This window comes from Petaurus breviceps, unplaced genomic scaffold (genome assembly GCF_028583685.1).
Source record: "Petaurus breviceps papuanus isolate PSGF00001 unplaced genomic scaffold, PetGlider_PUasm1.0 215, whole genome shotgun sequence".
NCBI classification, from domain to species: Eukaryota; Metazoa; Chordata; class Mammalia; order Diprotodontia; family Petauridae; genus Petaurus; species Petaurus breviceps.
The window spans coordinates 348,090-368,278 of NW_027185865.1; the positions used below are offsets into that span (position 1 = coordinate 348,090).

A 20,189-nucleotide genomic window follows, 5' to 3' on the forward strand; every position below is an offset into this window, starting at 1 on the left:
TCACTGCACCCTAAAATAAACTCCCAACTCTAGAAGGCCTCAGTAAAGTGTCATCTCCTTTTGACACAATTGTCAAACCTTGCAAATAAAAGTTCTGACAACAGAGAACTTCACAAAACTACTATTCTCACCTTATCCAATAAACATAATCACGGAAAAAGGTCAGAGGTCTCAATCAGAAAACACAAGAAAAGAATTTTCCTTGCAAAAGTGTTGCAGTTTTCTCACCAAAAACCCAACTGTGAAGCTGGCAACAGAACCCTTCTTTTCCCAAGTCTCTCCAGCCCGCCCTTCGATGCTTCGTCAACCCAGGGGTCTCTCACCCAGCTCCCCAGCTGTTCCCTCCCTTGCCCTCCTCAGACCAGACCCCCCCCAGAACTTCCCTGGCCACTGCCATGCTTGGTCCCTCGATGTCCCCCTGCTCCTTCAACTTTCCTTTATGGGGGGTCAGACACTCAGCTCCTTGAGGGCAGGGGACATGTAAGGACTGCACAAGTGTCCCCATGCCATCCCATCTCTTCCTGCAGACTGCTCCCTCCCCATCGCCCCACTGACCCTTCTCTCCCCACGAGCTGTCACCTGTCTCTCCTGTCCTTTGTGGCCCAAGTCCTTGAGGCGGCCTCTCCCTCCCTCTCTCCTGATATCCTGCAGTCTGGCTGCTGACCTTACCCTTCCACCCAAACTGATTTCTCCAAAGACACCGATGTTCTTTGTGGCCCAATCCGATGGCCTCTTCTCCGTGCTCATTGGCCCTGACCGCCCTCTCTCCTCCTTGACACTCTCTTGTCTCTGGGTTTGCAGGGCCCCATCACTCCTGCTTCTCCTCCCTCCTCTTTCTCTGTCTCCTTCATTCTATTGGTTTCGGTCCTAGGCCCTCTTCTTTCCTCCTTCTGGCATAACTTCACTGGGTGATCTCATCACCTATCCTGCCCCTAACCTCTGTTGACCCAAAGTCCCTCATTGCCAACGGCCTGTTGTCTCTCTCCAAAAGGATATTCTGTAAGCATCTTAAGCTCAATGTGTCCAAAGAACTCATTCTCTTCCTCCCCCCTCCTACCTTCTCCCTCACTGTCCAGGGCACTCTGCCTGGGGCAAACATGCTCTGGCAAGACCCTCTCGGTCAGGAAGGCTCTAGTGCTATTCTGGTGAGGAGCCAAGCTGAGCCCGAGGAGAGGGGTCACTCTGGATTCCCCACTCTCCCTCACAGGCCTAGCCCCCAGAGCCCATCTGGTGCCAAGGCCTACTGGGTTCCCCTCTGCTCCACCAACACCACCCCCACTGTGGCGGCCCCCTGCCACCATCTGTGGCCACGTGTGGCCTTCCACCGAAGGACAGATGGCTGGCACTTAGTATTTGTTGGACCTTGGAGTGGTGGGTGCTTCCTCCTAATTGGGATCTATACTGTCCTTAGGCACAGGGACAAATGCATGGAAACTGTAGCCCAAAGATTCAAGGATCAGAGCACATGACGGCCCCCAGGCTGCATCCCTGCTGGTGCACCCTGGGGGTGCCTGGACCATCTGTAGAAAAGCCTAAGGGCAACACTTCTAGACTGGTCTCCCTGTCACTCTAATTCTGCCCAAGAGTCTTCTGAAACGAGGGGTCAGGTGACCTGCCTTAAGTCACACAGGTCACAACACTCAGCGGAGACCAAACTGTCCTTGAATTCTACCTTAACCCTAAATGTGCTTCTTTGAAATCATAAGCAATTTCAAGAAACCAAAACGCCCAACAGGAGGGGCTTGGCTTCCCTCTTTCCTGGGAAACCTCAGAATGCCTGCCATCACGGAGAACGGAGGGCTCTGGTGTCTCGACTGGTGCAGACCAGGAGAGGCTCTTGGAGGCATGGCTGCCTCCTTGTCTCTGGGAGGCCACATCATGATGAGGGGCGCTCAGCTTGGCTCCTCACCAGAACAGCACTAGAGCCCTCCTGACCTAGAGACACTCGCCAGAGCATGTGTGCCCCTGACATAGACGCTGGAAACCACGGGCCCCTCCTCAGCCTCAGCAGAGCCCAGTGGAAGGAGGACTTGCATCATGGGCACATACAGGCCAAATTTTAGTATGGAAAAGAGGATGTTCAGAATGGTCTCCAAGGTCCTTCAGGGCAGAAAGCAGGAGTCTACTGTTGGCAGGTCCCGACCTGGGGTTCATCATCGTGTCCTCTGTCCAGGTCACACCAAGAACAGACCGAGAGAACAAAGTCCTCTGCTCCCCTGGCTAAATGACTCATTGATTCCACAAAGCCATTTCCAGAGATCCTCACTTGGGAACGAGGTGAACCAAGTATGGTCTATGGCCAAGGGAATGTTATCGTACAGTAAGGGGGAGGGGAGACGTAAACAGTAGGAGGGTCATCTGAAAACACTCCAGAGGTCTTGGTGAACCCCTGCCTAAGGCAGGAATTGTGCTGAGGCCTTTCCCAGTTTGACAAGCCAGCAAGCACTGCATTCACTTGGGAAGCGCTGCAGACAGAACTGGGGGTTTACCCTGGGGAAGAGAATCTGCAAAGACTACAATGGGGAAGAGCCTGGTCCTGCTTGGACCCAGGTGGGCCAAGACAATAGCCTCCTGAGGACCAACGCCGTCCAAAGTGGATCTGACCCAAGGCCCGTGCACATCTGCCATGGAGGGGACTGTCTAGTTTTCCTGGCTGTTTTGGGGGTAAAGCTGAGCCCTTACCCCAGCAGCTGGGGTCTTCAGGTTTAGCCAACACCAGGCTTCTGCGTTCCCATGTTCCCGACTGACATCTATTCCAAACCCTAAATGCCAAATGGTTTTGAGGGTCACTGCTTTGGCATCTAGTCTAAGATCTGGAGCTGCTGAGTGACCCCCCCCCCCTTCTTCTTCATGATTTCTCTTGAGATGCTTGACCTTTTTGCTCCTCCGTAGGAGTTTGGTTATTTTTTCTAGCTCTATAAAGAAACCCTTTGGTAGACTGACTGGCATGACACTGAATAAGTAAATTAGTTTAGGCGGTAGCATCACTTGTATTCTATTAACCTGGCCTACTCAGAAGCAATTAAGATTCTGCAATCATTCTGTGATTGCCTTTATTTCTGCAAAGAGTGTAAAGAACTCAGAGTCACCATTAAGATGTTTTACAGTGTTCTCAAGGCCGGGCTCAGATCGCACACACCAGAGATAGCCCCTTCTCCTTGACCTGGACGCCACCCTCGGTCTCCCGTCAGCCCATGTGTCAGCAGCACCCCTCCCCTCCTCAGCCTCGGCACACCTTTCATGACGGCCTGCAGGGAGGCCACCTCTTCTTGCCATTGCCTCTTCACCTCATCGATGGCTTCCTGTTTGGTGTTCTCTGACACCGTGGCGATGGCCTTGATATTCTCCATCTCGGCCTGGGCTTCCCACAGCTGCGTCCGGAGGTGCCCGAGGTCGTCTTGGGCTGCCTGCAGTACGGCATTCTGTCTTTTCAGGTCCTCTGAAGACAGGAAAGACTTTCTGTTAGAGTGGGCAGGTGGATATGCAGGAACTGCTCTGGAGGGCATTTTATCCTACAGGGACCGTTCAAGGACAGACCGTGTCCCCAGTAGAATGTGGGGGGGTCCTCTTGGACAATGTCCTGCTGAGCCCAGGGGTCCTCGTAGCCCCTCTGGGTCTGGATGGGGTTTTGTGTTGTTACACACTCACCCCACAGCTGACATAAATTGCTGTTTGCATCCCAAACTGGACTCCCAGTGTGTCTTTGGAAGTCAGTCTGTGCCAGTCTGGGACCTGTGTAGATAAGCTTCCCATTCTATATGCATGGTCTAGAGGTTCCCAAGGAAAAAGAAGGCCTTGCCCTTCCCCTTTGGGAGGGATTTTGTCCTTGTCCCCTTCCTATGCCATGCCCCTCTAGGTGGAAATTTCTGCTCTCTCCTCTTTCCTTTCTCCTGCAAACTTCTCGATGGATTCTGAACATTTGGGTTCCACATGCACGTTCACTTCTCTTGTAATAAACCTAGTTGTCATCTGACAACTCTGTGCCCTCCTCCATCCTATAGGTGTCTTCAAGTCGGATTTCAGTCCTTTCCTGCTTCTCCCTCTTGGCTCCCAACTCCATCTTTACCAAGAGGAGGGAAGGAAGCTGCGCTGAGGCCCCTGTCCTCCCCTTCCTGGCCCTAAGCTATCTATGTTCCCTCTTCTTATTGCCCCTTGACACTCTTCTCTTCACCAGTGGAGTTTCTTTTGCTTATAGCTGTCCCTTTACCTATGGATGAATGAAGCCTTTACTCAGCATGCACTGTGTGCCAAGTCCTGTGCTAAGCCTTTGGAATTCAGATACAAGAGTTGGGCAGTCTCTCCTCTCAAGGTGTTCTCAGTCTAATCGGGGAGACCCCATAACAGGAAGGTTTCAGGTCTCAGGAGGCACTTCTTCTTAGTCTCCAACATCATTTCTACTGATCAAATCCTTTCAGTGTCTGGTATGGAACACTGCACAGGAACAAGAATCATGGGGGCTATTCTATTTTCTGTGTCTTCAGTAACCATGGCAAATTTAGGAACAGGAATTACTCCCCCGGATGATGGCTGTGAGGACTGGACAGTGGCAGGATTGGTGGCTGGGGGCAATATTTCCCAAAGTTCTCAGGTTCAGGGTCCTGAGATGTCCTCATCAAAGGGTCTGAGGGGAGAAGGTGGTATTTTGACTTGCCTGGAACAAACCAGGGAAACCGAAAGGCAGAAAGGAGGAAGCACATTCCAGCCTGGGGGATGTTTGGCATGGGGGCCAATGTCACCAGAGTGCAAAGTAAGTGAGAGGTAGGGAGGAAGAAGTAACAAGCACCTACTATGTGCCAGGCAATGGGCAAAAGCCCATTTACAAATACATCGTCTGATCTTCATAACAACCCTGGGAGGCAGGTACTCTTATGAGCCCCATTTTTACAGTTGAGGAAACTGAGGCAGACAGAAGTGAAGTGACTTCCCCAGGGTCACATGGCTAGGAACCTCTAAGATGAGATTTGAACTCAGGTCTCCTGACTCCTGACTGGGTGCTCTAGACACTGTGCCTCCTCCTTGCTGAGGATGGATAGATCCATTAAGTAAGGACTTTTTGAGGATAGAGGAGACAAGGTTCTGTTTGCAGGCAGGAGACAGGGAAAGACTGAAGATAAATACAAGAGTGAGGATGACAGAGAGAGCGTCTGCCAGAGAAGATGAGATGAGATGGAGTCACTGCAGCCGATGAAGGAATCAGTGAGGTCACAGAATAGGAATGGGACAAGACAGGTCAGGAAGAGATGGGATGGGACGGGACGGGAAGAGATGGGATGGAATGGAATGAGATGGGAAGGGATGGGATGGGACAGGATGGGTCTAGGTGGGACAGGAAGGGATGGGACGGGACAGCACAGAGTGCTCAGAAAGAGGAAGGGGCACACTCGTGGACGATGTCAAGCTCTAGTGTGTGATCGTCCCCTCTGTGGTTGAGGGCCAGCAAAGGTCTAAGTCCTAGGGAGACATAAGGGAGCTGAGAAGTGTTTGGATATTAAATTTCCCCAGAATAAAAACAGGTGCTGAGGAGGAGAGGAGGAGGATCTACCTGGAGAAAGCAGAGAATGAATAACCCAGAGGTCTGGATATTGTAGCCCCATAATTTGGACTAGGTAAGAACTTTTAACAGAGTGGACTTCAAAGGAGGAAAAGATCCTGAAGAAGACTGAAGGCAACATAGGGTGCTTGGATATTCTGACTCTCCTTCCAGGGCCAGTGTGATGGGGTGTGTGAGTGAAGGTGCCCCTGGAGGGGAGAAAAAAGCTGAGGACACACTGGGACCAGAGAGGGCATCAGGTCCCAGTGAGACTGAGAGATGGAGAGCCTGTGAGAGGAAGGATGAAGAGTGAGACTGAGAATTCTGGAAGGAGAAGCAGGCAGGGTCAGGTAGAAGGGGCAGGAGGCAGCTTTCTCCTAAAAGGCCACTGACTACTACAGAGATGAAGAGAGAAACAGAACCCCTGAGGCTAACAGTAGGTGGTAGAGAAGGAGAGAAGTCCAGCATCCTAGGGGCGTTCCCCAGAGCGCCTGGCCAGAACTGGTAGTGAGGCATGGTGTGGCCATATCCTTCCCCTTGGGCTGTGCTCTGATCAGCCAGGTGCACAGCAGGGAGCCTTGCTCTCCTTCTCCTCTGGGGTAGCTGGTCAAGGGGGGAAAGGTACAGGAAGACACGAACTCATGCCAAGAATCAGAAAAACATTTACAACAGCTACCGAGCTTGGCACCAAAAAAGAGAAAAGAAGCTAGCCGCTAGCCCTTCTCCTTTCTTTGCAGAGGCTGGAAGTGGAAGCAAGCACACAGTCAGACTTCACAGCGTTGGATAGCACAGTGCTTAGCTTGGGTGAAGTGAAGTTTTATTTTTGCTATAAAGTACAGCTCACTGGGCTGGGGAGAGGGACGGGCTATGCTGAGAAATGAAGGTGATGTAAAAACAACTATCAATCAGAGTGTCCTTCAAGGACTGAAGTGCTGACAGTTGTGAAGAGAGGCCACTTCCAAAGGCCCCCGACTCTGGGTGTAATGGGGACGGGGTAAAGGGAAAGCAAGAGGCCGACTTCTTGTCTCCTGGGCCCCTTCCCCTGCTTTGGGGCTCCCAGGCACAGGCACCCGCAGCTGGGGGTGTACACCAGGACACCTCTCTGCAGAGGGGAAGGAGGAGGAGCTGGCTGGGGGGAATGCACACCTGGGGGACTTACCTTCTTTGGCCAAATACAACTCTTTAAATTTGGCTCTCTTCTGATTAAATTCTTGCTCAAGTTGCTGCTTTGTGCGTAAAAACTCCGCATTGACTTTTTCCAGCTCTGCCACACGTTGCTGGAGAGAAACTGGAAAAAAACCAAAACCAAAAGAGTCTCAGTGCCTTAAAAGAACCCAACGTGTCCACAGGCCAAGCAAAGTTGGCGGCCATTCCTACCCAGCATTCCCGAGGCCACCACAGGTCCAGATCCCATCTAGAGAAGTCTGATGGGAATGCAAGGCCTTTCCCAGAGGGCAACTAAGTCCCATGGGGAGCCTTCGGCTTGCCCAAACTGGACGAGGTTCTTGGCCTCCCAACCCAACATGGGATGTTGCTCTGCTTAACTCTGCATATTTGTCACAAGGGTTTTGTTTGTCTTTTTGTTGTGGCAATGGGGGGGGAGGGCACCAAGGAGAGAAAGAAATTATTGTTCATTGAAAAAAATTAAGAACCACAAAGCCTCGGCTGCACCATTCCCTAAGCCATCTCACCAACATCCTTTACTCTTGCTTCTTGAGTCAGATCAACATCTCAATCCCTGTCCCCTCCCCCAAGACACAACGGGACATATCAATTACTAGTCTGATCTAATCTACTTTGCTACCAAGACAACTGAAGAAGATTCCACTCATTAAAAAACCACCAGCACCACTTTCAGGTTCCTGAAAAACACCTGTTTCACTCAGTTATCTAACCAGGGCGGGCCGGGGCCTCCTTAATTCTGATGCTCCTGGGGTGGTCATCCCCTCCCCATCTCTGGGGCGTCACCATCAATCTACTCCCCTGGCCAGACGGACCAGCACACTGATGGGCGGGCATGAGGGAGCTCCCAGACGGCTCTGCTTCTTAAGAGGGCTGACAAGGAGAGCCCCACAGAACCTCGGAAACAGGAGAGACTATTCCGCCAAGGCCTTCTCTAGCACTGTGCATCCAACCTTAGGCATCCACTCCCTATCAAGGGGTTCCTTCTTTGCTGTTTTCAAGCCAAGTCTCAGGCCATCCACTAGACACTGCTTTCCCCTCCAGCTCTCTCATCTCTCCACCTCACCCTCAGCCACATTCCTCTCTCACTGCCTCCACTCCCTCTCCTCTCCCTCACTCCTTAACCCTTTCCAGTCTGACTTCCTACCTCACTCACCTGAAACTGCTCTCTCCAGAACTAGCAATGATCTCTTCATTGGGAAATCTGACCACGGTTCCTCAGGCCTCTTGCTGCCTCAGCTGACCGCCCTGCTCCTCTCTGGATTTTCATGACATTACTCCTTCCAGGCCTCCATTACCAACTCATGATCCATATGGCACCCTCTAACTGTGGGTGTTCCCCAAGGTTCTGTGCTGAGCTTTCTCCTTCTATATTCTCTCTCTTAGTAACCTCATCAGCGTGCATATTTTAGGAGCAGCTAGGTGGTACAATGGATGAGAAGGTGATGGGCCAGGAAGTGCCAAATTCAAATCTGGCCTCTGATACTTACTAGCTGTATGACCCTGGACAAGTCACTTCACCTGTTTGCCTCAGTTTCCTCACCTGTAAAATAGGGATAATAATAGCATGGACCTCCCAAGGTTGCTGTGAGGATCAAAAGAAATACTGATTGTCCCCTCCCACAAACTGGTGCCTGGCACATAGTAAAGGTCAGCCCTAACTACCATCAGGGCTATTTTACCACTGTCTTTATGCAGAGGACTCCCAGATTGCTCAGTCCTGCCCAGGTTTCTCCTCTCCTACAGCACCAGCTGCCCTCCAGACATTTATTTCTAGCTGATGCCCCAGAGCCAGTCTGAACTCACAGTCTTTCTCCCTAACCTTCTCCTCTTCCAGACTTTGTTCTGCCATCCTTCCAACCTCCCAGGTGGCTTACCAGGCTCATCCTGAACTCAGCACTCTCCTCTATCCCACATCTGGCCTTTTCTCCCTTCACAGGATCTCTCATCCTTCTCTCCAACGACCCAGTGAGCAGCACCCAACTCTCAGCATCACGCTCCAGGCTACCCTAACCACACTTCATCAACTCCACAGGCTGCCTGTCACCTTTCTGGTGTCATGGACCTCTCATCAGAATTACAATATATGATGTTACAAGGGAAACCCATTATACTGAAGTACATTTATCATTGTTTTTACAATTCACAGATGCCAGATTTAAAAGCCGACTATACACGGGGCGGCTAGGTGGCACAGTGAATAGAGCACTGGCCCTGGAGTCAGGAGGACCTGAGTTCAAATCGAAACATAAAAACTAGCCGTGTGACCTTGGGCAAGTCACTTAACCCCAACTGACAAAAAAAAAAAAAAAAAAAAAAAAAAAAGCCTGCTACAGGATCCAGCAGAAACGTCTTTGGTAGGGTTTTACAGTCTGCCATGGCCTGGGTCCCAGGATGTCTTCCCAGCCTCACTGAACATGGCTTCTTTCCCATTCACTGGCACCCAGCCCAAGGGGCCTGCCCTCTGCTCCTCACTTGCATCACTCCATCTCCCATCTCTGCACCTTTATACCCAAGAGCCAACATGCTTCGAACACAGACCTTCCTCACCAAGTCCCATGTCCCTTCCTTTATAGGCAGCTCAGACCCCACAGAGTCATGCCCTTCCTCCCCAACTGTGTGATATTTAACACCCTGTAAATATATCTCTAGACTGATGCTGTATTTGTGAACTCTGCCATTAGAATGTGAACAGGGCTGGTTTCATCCCTTGTCTTTCTATCCTTACTGTCTTACTGGATACAGTGATCACAGTCACTACTGGGTCAGAGTTGAGGGTCTGAAATCCTTTTGAGAACAGGGACAGTGATGGCCAACAAGGAGTAGCTTCTCAGCTACCAAAGTCCTGCAGGCAAGGCTCTTTACTGGAGCTGCAACCCAACTGTTTCTCTGAAGGGGTACTTTTACCACCCAAATTCTTGAGTGTTACCAAAACGAGGCAGCTTCCCAAGAGGACACCCTGACACCTTTGGCTGTGTCAGATAATAACCAAAGACAGGCAATGTTGCCCCTCCTGCGTCCGCTATGGTCCCTTCTCAGTCTTTTTTTCTCTCTCCTGACAAAAACTCAGGAAAGCAAAGGCAACAATCGTGCTGGTCCCTTTCGTTTGAAAAGAGTTAATGTTGTGGAGGCAAATTAAAAATCTCCTTTTTTAGCTTTTCTAGAAATCTAAAGAAACAATATTTCTCTCTAAAGCTCTTTGCAGAGTGCCAGGAAATGCCTTTGAAACAGCAACAGTGTCAGGTCAGGAAACAAAGCTTTAACTTCACCAAGAACACAACTAAGGTCTTCTCCCTCTGGTCCATCAAGGGATTCGAATTGGGTCTATTCTGCAATAATTCTGCAACTCCCCTCTTCCATTCTATTGAGTCATGATTCTAGATACAGATCTGTGGGAAGGACCCTTGGATGTCACTAGGGGAGTGTCCAGGAGGAATGGGAGGCTATTGGCCAGTTACTCCACAAAGCCTAGAATGCTCATGGAGATGGTAATTTTAAGATAGCTTTCCTTGTTGGGCAGTCATGTCAGAGGGCAGGGAGAAACTGTGCTGGTTAGACATCTCTCTCACCAAGCTGGAAATGTTTTTAATATAAAATAATGTCGTATTAAATAGAACTGTTTCTGGCAAACTGGTAGCTACACACAGAACACCATACTAGAGCAATTCTTTTTCTTTGACAACATAACATGGTTACTTCTAACACCCTCCCTCCCATGGGGTCAGGGGCAGCCAGCACATCCACTGTGCTACGTTATGTGGGTAGACTTGTACAGGCCATGATCCACGTCCCACAGAGAAGCACGCTCACCAGTCACACTTCATGTCAGAAACAGGACACATTTTATCCTAAAAAGTTTGACTTTTGCTACTCTCCCCATCCCAATCCCCTAGGAATACTAAGGGATGGGGTCAACTCGCTCTGTCAGTCAGTAAGCATTTATTAAGCCCCTACTATGTGCCAGGCATCGTACAGAGCCCTAGAGATACAAAGACAAGGCAAAAGACAGCCCTCGTCTTAGAGGAGCTTACAATCTAATGGGTGCGCTTGATCATGGCCTTCCAGTGGCCCAGCATCACAACCATCACGATGATCAGTGGAGACTGGGGAATTCCATGGAGCCAGAGAGACTTCAGAAGCCACCTAGTCCAACTCAGTCAACAACAAGAATGTCTCTGCCCTCCGCCTGCGGCGGAAGCCCCTTACCTCAGGGGCAGCCATTTGCTTCCCTTAAACCTGCCAAGCTGAGCATTGTACACTGGCAGCCCTGCTCTCTCTCTCTGGAGCCAAGCAGAAGAGAAGCTCGATGCCCCGCCCCAACCCCTGCCATTCCCATGAGGAAGACAAGGCCTTCTAGAAGGTCCTTCTACGTCCTCTCCTAGCCAGCAAAACCATCTCAAGTTGCTATAGGGGCCCTCTAGCACCCATTCTCCCTTCTGGACATGCTTCCACTGTCTATGTCTTTTCTGAATCATGGTGCCCATGATCAAACATGGAGCTCCAGATGTGGCCTGACCAGCAGAGAATACAGGAGAATGAAGACCTCCCTACCTCTGGCCACTTAGGCATCCCTTAACACAGCCTAAGGTGGCACTGACTTTGCTGTCATGTCACACTATTTATTATTAGTAATAATAACAACAATGAGAAAGAGAGGAGAGTGAGTGAAGGAGGGAGGGGGAGAGAGGGAGAGAGAGAGAGAGCAGGAGGGAGGGAGGGAGGGAAGAAGAGAGAAACAGAGAGAGGGACAGGGAGAATATAACTTTAAAGTTATTTCATTTCATCTTCATAACAACCCTGGAAGATAGGTGCTGTTTTTATCCTCATTTTTACAAATAAGGAAACTGAGGCTGAGGCAGTTCAGTGACTGAGCCAGAGTCACACAGTTAGTCAGAGTCTGAAGCCAAATGGACTCAGAGTCCATTCAACTTACCAAAACTTAATTAAACATCAACAAGGTACCAGGTACTGCACAAAGCCTTGCCATGCCCCAAGAAACAAAGAGGGAAATGAGCCCCCACTGGGGAAGGCCCTTTCCATCACTAACCCCCTACTTGGTTTCTAGTCCACGAAGCATAATGTGGGGACTCCCAGGCCCCGCCTTTCCAGCTTCCTCCTGTCTGCTGGCTTCCCCCACTTTATCCCAGTGTTCAGCACAGTGTGGCACACAGTAGGCTCTTTCTCAGTGCTGACTGCACTGAAGCAAACAGAGAAGTGGAGAGTGTGACTGGGCGCAACACTCTTTGGTCATGTGTCCTCCCTGCCACCATTTGGGGCTACTCTTCCTTCATGAAAAGTCAAACTCAACTAAAAAGTTACTGAACAAGACTAGCTTAAGCTAGCCCAGTGATTAAGACTGGGAATTAGACTACAGGGAGGTGCTCAGGGACCAAAAATGCAACCAGATATCTTTTTGTTGCTCCTGAATTTTCAGTCATGTCCGATTCTTTGTGACCCATTCGGGGTTTTCTTGGCAAAGACAACTGGAGCGGTTCGCCATGTCCTTCTCCAGCTCACGTTACAGACGAGGAGATGAGGCAGAGAGGCGGACTCACCCAGGGTCATGGAGCCACATGTGAGCTCGTCTTCCTGACTCCAGGACAAGCACTCTATCCAGTGTGCCACAAAACTGCCCCAAAGGATGCCAGTCTTTGTTTTTTGGAGGGCGAAGGCAGGGCAATTGGGCTTAAGTGACTTGCCCAAGGTCACATGGCTAGTAAGTGCTGAGTGTCTGAGGCCAGATCTGTCTAATCAGGTCCTCCTGACTCTAGGACCGGTGCTGTATTCACTGTACCACCCAGCTGCCCCAAGGATACCAGTCTTAATAAAATTCCATTAAGACACTGCTCCCCAGGCAGGAAGGTTAGCCAGAGGGGTGAGAAGCCCAACCAACCACTCAAGTTCCAGTCTTCTCTCCCCCTCCCAACCAAGTTCAAAGGAAGGCCTTTCTGTCCCCTTCAAAGAGAAACCAGCCCAGTCTGCATCTAGCCAACAGGCCCTGGCTTTTCCCTGCTACAAGCTTCCCATGGCTTCATTCTGTGGGTCACAATCCAATGTGGCACGCATTTTTGTCACTCTTGACTCAGACCTGCATATTCCTGATTACTATATTTTTTCTTCACAAAGTACTTTGCTTCTTTTTTTTTGGTGAGGCAATCAGGGTTAATTAATCAATTAATCAGGGTCACAGAGCAATTTCAGAGTCAGGCGTCTGAAGCTGCATTTGCACTCAGCTCCTCCTGTCTCCAGGGTCAGTGCTCTGTTGTGCTGCCTAACCCTAAAAAGTCTTTTGTCTGCTATTTTCTCGTGAGGATTGCCATGGAGCTCCCTCGACTACTGCTTAAAAGCCATTCCCTGTGTTTTCCATCCCTTCTGTTCCCCACCACATTTCTGCCTCCCCCCAGGAAGCCCTTCCTTACATAAGGTAAGGAGACGAGAGGGGCAGATGGTGGCTCCTCCCCACGCAGGTCCCCCAACTCTGTGCCTACGGGCAACTTGAGCTCAGAGGCTCCTTCATGGTCCTTCTCACTGCCAGCACCAAAGTGAGTTTGCAGATGTTCCCCCCATCCCCACCCCATTTCAGGACCAAAAGCATCTTCGTCATTTCTTCCAACCATGTTCCTTGCAGTGCTGTCACCCTCATCTAGGTAGACCCAGTTAGCCATTCCGCAATCATGGGCATCGACTTTGTCTGCACATCTTTGCCTCTACAAAAAGGGCTCTCAAGTATTCAGTGTAGTTTCTTTCTATCACTTGGCCAGTGGTGGGATCTGTGGGTCAGAGGGTAACCCTTCTCCCTCCTGCTATTCCAGCTCACACCCCTCTTGTCCTTCACGGTTTAACACTTTCATCTAGTTACTTTTCTCCTTTCCCCTCAAGTTTTTAGTTTAAATTCCTTGGGATTAGGTTGACTGAACTCCTATACAACAGTCCTCCATGGTCTTCACAAGTTGCTATCACCAGCCAATATCCAGAAACAAAATACTAACCATTCCATATAACAAGAATAGTTGGCATTTATACTGTATCTTAAGATGGGCAAAGCTCCCTGCATCACTGGACCCTCCTAAGAACCCCAGGATGTGAGGTTGGGGCTATCACCAGACAGGGAAACTGAGGCCAAGGGAGGTTAACTAGCCCAGGGTCACACAACTTACTCAGTGGCTAGACCCCTCAGTCTCTCCACTGAGTCACTAATTCATTTGGCTATTTCTGAATTAGTGGGCACTGCCTTTTGTTGGCAATCTTGCCATCACAAAAGCCATCCTAAATATTTTTGCACATGGGGAATTTTGCCTTTTTTGATCTCTGGGGCACAGGCCTAACCGTGGCATCGCTAGGTCAATTTAGTGACTTTCTGGACACAGCTCCAAACTGGGCAGTCCTGCAGATGAAAGGCAGCGTGCTGGAGAGCATGTGGCCGAAGAGCAATGCCACTCGATTGTTGTACAGATCACCCGAAGAGAAAGGAGGAGATGGAGAGTTTGGGGAGCGCAGCACAGCAGGGGCTCAGGTGTTGTCTGTGCCCAGCACAGGGCAGCTCACTCGTGCTCCATGTGCCTTGGCTAGAACTTCACCCTTCAGAAGGGGTCCTGTTCTATATCTGCTTCCCCACCAACCAGGGGTGGGGAGAGAAATCGTTGCTTTGCTATCATATTAGCAACCAACTAGTGAATCAGGACCCAGGCTCTTCTCCTTGTATGTCCCCATTTAGAGTACAGGCTCATCTCTAAAGGACATGGCCTGCTGAAGAGACTGCTGGGCCAGGCCCCACCAGCAGGGGCCCAGCCCTTGCACTCCTCTGTTAGGACACAGATGGATCTGGAGGGGGCTGAGGCTCAGGATCAAGACACTTCTCAACAGAAGGCTCCGCTTGTAGCCACCTCCACCAATGGGGCTGATTTTCACTTGTGACAGGCATTCCCTTTCAAAAAATATTTAAGGCTTTCAGGCTGTCTGGGTTTAGGTTTTGGTTTTTCTGAGAGAAACCATTAATTTGTTGATTATTAGCTGGCCTAATTAATAAATGGAATATTAATTACCCAGAAATTCTGTCTCTTGGGTTTTTCACTGGCCACAGTAGGAAAGACAGTAAGGAACCCTGAGGGAGATCCCTCCCAGCATCCTGGAGTTTGTGACAGAGGAGGAGAAGGAATTGGACATGATCTGATCTGCACTTAGGTTTGGGGAGAACAGATTTCAAAGGGATCAGAGGGGATCCTAGGAACTAAAACGCTTCAGAGGAAGGCAGCCAGAAGCAATGACAGACACTCTAACAGGAAATTCTGAAGAAACAAAGGAAAATAATTCCTATGAGGAGAAAAAATGCGGTCTGATCAGAACAAAGTACACACACAGGCCACTCCCCCCTCCCTTCTCTGCCCCCCCTAACGAAGAACAACCCTAAGGGTGTGTGGGACCGTGTAAGAACATGGTCAGTGGTACCAAAGCTCAGAGTGAGGGGAGGCTGACAGGGGAGATGGAGGGGCTGCACCCAGCGCATAGGAGCGGCAGGAGTGTGGGATTCACCTGGAAAGCCAGGCTAGAGCTAGAGTTGAAAGGGCAAAAGGAAGTCACAGAGAAACTCCTTGGGCAGGGGCACGACAGGGTCAAGTTGCCCTTTCGGGGTATCCACGTGACAAAAATGCCAGGGGGCAGAGCAGGGAAAAAAGAAATGTTCTCCCTCTAGTTTACATATAAATCCATTTTTCATCTGTCCCACTGAGGCCAATGATCTATCTGAGGAAACAACAGGTGACTCAGTCATCCAGGGATGGCAACAAGAGAACAAAATCAAGGTCTCACTTTCCTGTGCACTTTATACAAAAATGCCCTAAGCAAAGCTCAGAAAACAAGTCACTGCACAACCAGCTGTGCCCAGGATGCCCCTGTGGACAGCAGACAAAGAGGGTAAGGCCAGACCCCAGCCTCAAAGAGCTTCCCACATATGCAGGGCAGGGAGTCTGAAGACCTCCCCTGCTGTGAAGATAAAACTCTGACCCTTAGAGACTACAGGAAGCTGGGCACAGAGTGAGTCAGACAGTTGGGGACAGAGGAGCTCAGGCAAAGAGATAGAGAGTTTTGTGAGTAAATACTGATCTCCTATTAGTTTGTGGGAAGGCTAAAAGATGGCATGTCTCTCAGCATTATTATGGCTTCTGAATATCTTTGGTATTTTGGCTTACTGGTTTTGGGATTCGTTTTTCTGGTATCTAAATAAATCCTTCAACTTTATCCTCTATCTGGAGAGTGACATATTTTGCGGTTGAACATCACGCAATACTCATAGTCACGGTCTTTATTGTGATAGTGGGAGCTGTAAATGTTGCACTGTCACTACAGGGACAAATATCCAGGAAATCGCTGGGAAAAACCAGGCACTTAGGGCCCAACTGCCAAGGGAGCGGGCCTGAGTTGGGCCTGGCCAGATCCTGGGAGGGGCAGCAGCTCTCTGCTGGGAAGACCACAAGGCCAGCAGTCAGAAGAGTGCAGGCCTAAAATCCTATCATGGACCTTTCTGAGTATGTAAGCGGGGGGGCTCTGAGGCTGCTGGGGCTCCCCTTCCTGACTCTCCTCCCTTCTTAGTCTCCTGGCTGCGCACCCCAAGGACATGGCCCAGACCCTGTCCCCCAAGCCTGGGCCCTCTTCTCTTCTCCCTCTGTACCTGGATCCATGGACTTGTCTTATTTCTCCATTTTGATCAGTGTTGTTTTCATGCATTTAAAAACTTTATTCTGAGAAGGGGTTCAGACTGACAAAGGGGACTGTGATACACATATGGCCAAGGCCCCGTTCTACACTCTCTCAGCTCCCATGATCACGCCAATGCAGATGAGCTCCAATTACCTCTCACCAGCTGCCTCCTGGGCACCTCCCCCTGGATGTGGGCAGCTCAAACTCACCGAGCCCCCTTCTTGGATGGGCCGGCAGCCTGGCTTCCTCCATCCTCCCCATCTCCTAGACTATTCAAACCCATGTCCACTCCACCAGCCAAGCTGCTGTTTTCACCTTTCTGACATTTACACCCCCTTCTCTCCTCTGCCGCTGTCCCCACCCTGGTACTGCATGTCTGCTACTGGAACAGCTGTTGGAGGGCTGAGTTTCTCCCCACTTCAGTCCATCCTCCATTCAGCCCTCCCTAAAACGGAGGTCCAAGCACATCACCCCCTACTCAGTGAACTCCAGTAAAGCCCCCTATCACCTCTAGGATGAAAGAGAAAGTCCTGGCCCCCTCCCACCCACCTTGACAGTCTTCTCACCTTACTCCCCCCATGTGCTCTCTAAGCCTCCTGGCTGTTCCTGGAACAAGACCCTCCATCTCCTGACTCCAGACATTTGGCCTGGCTGCCCTCCAGGCCCCAAACACTCTTCTTCTTCTCTGGCTTTGGCCTTCCCCAGCTTCCTTCAAGGCCCCGTCAGAATCCTAGCTTCTCCAGAAATCTTCCCCAGGCCCCCTAAATCACTCACCTTCTCTGTCTCATTAGCTCCACTTTATCCTGTCCATGGTCTATCTGGAGCCCTTTGTTTACATGTTGTTTCTGTGAGCTCTCTGGGAGCAGCGACTGCTTCCTGCCTTTTCTGGTGTCCCCCAAGGCTTAGAAGAGTGCCTAGCACATCACAGGCATTTAAAATATTGACTGACTTTCTGCCAAAGTGACTTTCTTAAACATAAGTATGGCCCTGGCACACCCCTGTCCATCCAGTAACCTCGGTGGTCCCTATTACCCCCAGGATCAAACAGAGCCTCTGCTGGCACCTGGAACCTAATGCCTTTCAGAGCCTTCCATCCCATTTCCATCCCCGCCCTCCGGCTTTCTTGCTAGGTGTGCACACAACATTCCTCCTACAGACTGCATCCCCCATGTCTGGGATGCCACCCCGCCTCATCTTTACCTTTTGTCTTTTCCATTCCCCAAAGGGCCTCTACCCCCTGGCCTTCCCTGAGATGACCCCGTCTCTTCTGCAGATGCCTGACATGTCCCCAGCTGCTTGATGACAGCATCCCTCATTGTAACATAGTTTCCTTGGATCATCTCTGTACCCCCAGAGCTTAGCACCTGCCTGGCCCACAAGAGATGCTTAACAAACCTGACTAACTGATGGACCCCAAGCACCAAATGCAGTTAGACTCCAAAGTGGGTGGCAATCCCAGACAAAAGCATTCACTGAGCACCAGCTGTCAAGATGGAGGAGGAATGGGGGGGGGGGGGGGGGAGCACTAGACGCCTCACTGACCAGCACTGGGGCGATCTCTCACAGTAGCTCCTGTAAGGAAGCTTCTCTTTTTAACATTCTCGTTAAGGAATGAAACCCTAGAATTCATGTTCCTCAATTTTAAATTTTTTTTATGAAGAAAAATTGATTTTCTATCCTTCCTACATCCCCCCCCATAAAAAAAAAATTACCCAAACCCTTGTAACAAAGACTCAGGGTCAAGCAAATCAAAGTCTGGCACTGGCCGTGTCCCCAGAGCACACCTCATCCTGCACCCTCAGGCAATCGCTTATCCAATTGTGCGGTTGTTCAGCTGTTTCTGTCATATCAGACTCTTTGTGATCCCATACGGGATTGTCTTGGCAAGGACATCAGAATGGTCTGCCTTCTCCTTCTCCAGCTCACTGTACAGGAAACTGAGGCAGACAGGGATAAGTGACTTGCCCAGGGTCACACACCTAGTATGTGTCTAATGCCAGATTTGAACTCAGGAAGATGAATGAATCTTTGTGACTCCAGGCCCAGGGCTCTATCCACTGTGCCACCTAGCTGCCCATTTACCAGATTTACAGATCATACAAAGCCAGGAGGGTTAGGGTGACTAATGGGTCAGAAGACAAAAGAATCTCAATATATTCAAACAACTGAGTCAAAACAAACCAGATAAAATTTAAACCAAGATAAATGAATTTGGCTTCTTGATAGCAGAACACATGAAAAGGAGACTTCCAAAAACATGGTAGCAGGCAGATGAGGCACTGTAGTGATCAGCTGGCCAATTATTGTTTAGTAAGCACCTACTGTGTGCTAAGTGCTGGGGATATAGCAAAGGCTCCCAATCCAATGGAAAACAACAAACAAATACACACAAAGCAGCTTCATCCAGGATAAGTAGAAAATAACTATGAGGAAAGGCAAAAGGAAATCCCAGGGTTGGGAAAGGCTCCTTATAAAAGAAGGAATTTTAATGGGCACTTAAGGAAGCTAAGGAAGGCAGGAGGCAGAGATGAGGGAGGAGAACAAGCCAGGTATGAGGGCCGGCCAGAGAAGACACGAGGGAGCTGAGAGATGGAGCAAGGAGGCCAGTGTCACTGACCTGAAGAGGGTTAGGTAGAAGAAGACTGGAGGTAAGAGGGGGCCCAAAGGCCAAACTGAGCTTTCTGTATTTGTTCCTGGAGGTAATAGGGAGCCACAGGAGTTTATGAGTAGGAGGTTACAAAATCAGACCTGTACTTTAGGAAAATCGTTTTGGTGGCTGAACAGAGACAAAGAGAAAGCATCCCAAGAATCCAAATCCAATCTATCCAGGACACCATTCTCCCCAAAGGGAAGACCACCCCCCAACAATGCTCAGTTTCCCAAGATTCTTCTATGAACATGGACCAAGCCGCTGCTCCACATTCATGACATCCATGAGGTACCATGGGACCTGCTTCTCAGGCAGCTCAGAATAATCAGTCAATAAACATTTAGTCAACACCTTCTATGTGCCAGGCATGAATTTCCAAAAAGAGGCAAAAAGTCCCTGCCCTCAAGGCACTTACAATCTAACATGGGAGAAAATATGCAAACACACAAAAATACCAAGCTAGGTACAGGATAAATAGGAGATAATTAACAAAGACAAGACACTGGTCTGGGATTAAGAGGGGTTGGGGAAAGTTTCCTGTAGAAGGTGGGATTTTAATTGGGACTTCAAGGAAGCCAATGGTCAGAGCAGGGAGGGTAGGGGTGAGAGTACCAGAGAGCAGGCAGGAGGCCAGGGTCACTGAACTGAAGAGTATATGGAGGGGAGTAAGATGTAAGAAGACTAGAAAAACAGCAGTGGGGTAGGTGATGAAGGGTTTGAATGTCCAACACAGCGTTATTTTTGCCCCTGGAGGCAATAGGGAGCCATTGGAACTGACTGAGTTGTGGGAAGTGATGAGGTCCAGGCCCTGGGAGCCCCCTTGAGCTCGGATTAAATCATCTCATTGCATGAGGCCATAAGCCTTATGTAGTGGTTGGGCCCAAACCTCCATTACTAGACTTCCCACCCTTGAACTGGCCTAGCCCGCCATTGTCTGTAGTCTCCAGGTAGCCTCCAGCAACTTCCCACCCTCAATCACTCAGGACCTCATGAACTCCTCCTCTAGACCAGCCCTAGATTCCTCCCACAACCTTCTGTATAAAAGACCCCATCAGGTCTTTATGTTTCTGAGAGCTCCATAGAAAGACCTAGCACAGGCTTACTCTCTGTCCAATACAAGGGAACTTTTAATAA

At 49.9% G+C, this 20,189-nt stretch overlaps 1 protein-coding gene across 1 annotated transcript in view; it reads right to left on the reverse strand.

Annotated features, from left to right (window-relative positions):
* The window catches only part of RABEP1 (rabaptin, RAB GTPase binding effector protein 1), a 62,794-nt gene that overhangs the window by 29,795 nt on the left and 12,810 nt on the right, over positions 1–20,189 (reverse strand). The window contains exons 2-3 of the mRNA XM_069094157.1: positions 6,690–6,818; positions 3,236–3,439 (exon numbers count right to left, since the gene is read on the reverse strand). Of these exons, the coding sequence (XP_068950258.1) occupies positions 3,236–3,439; positions 6,690–6,818 (333 nt within the window). The remainder of the gene's footprint in view (positions 1–3,235; positions 3,440–6,689; positions 6,819–20,189) is intronic.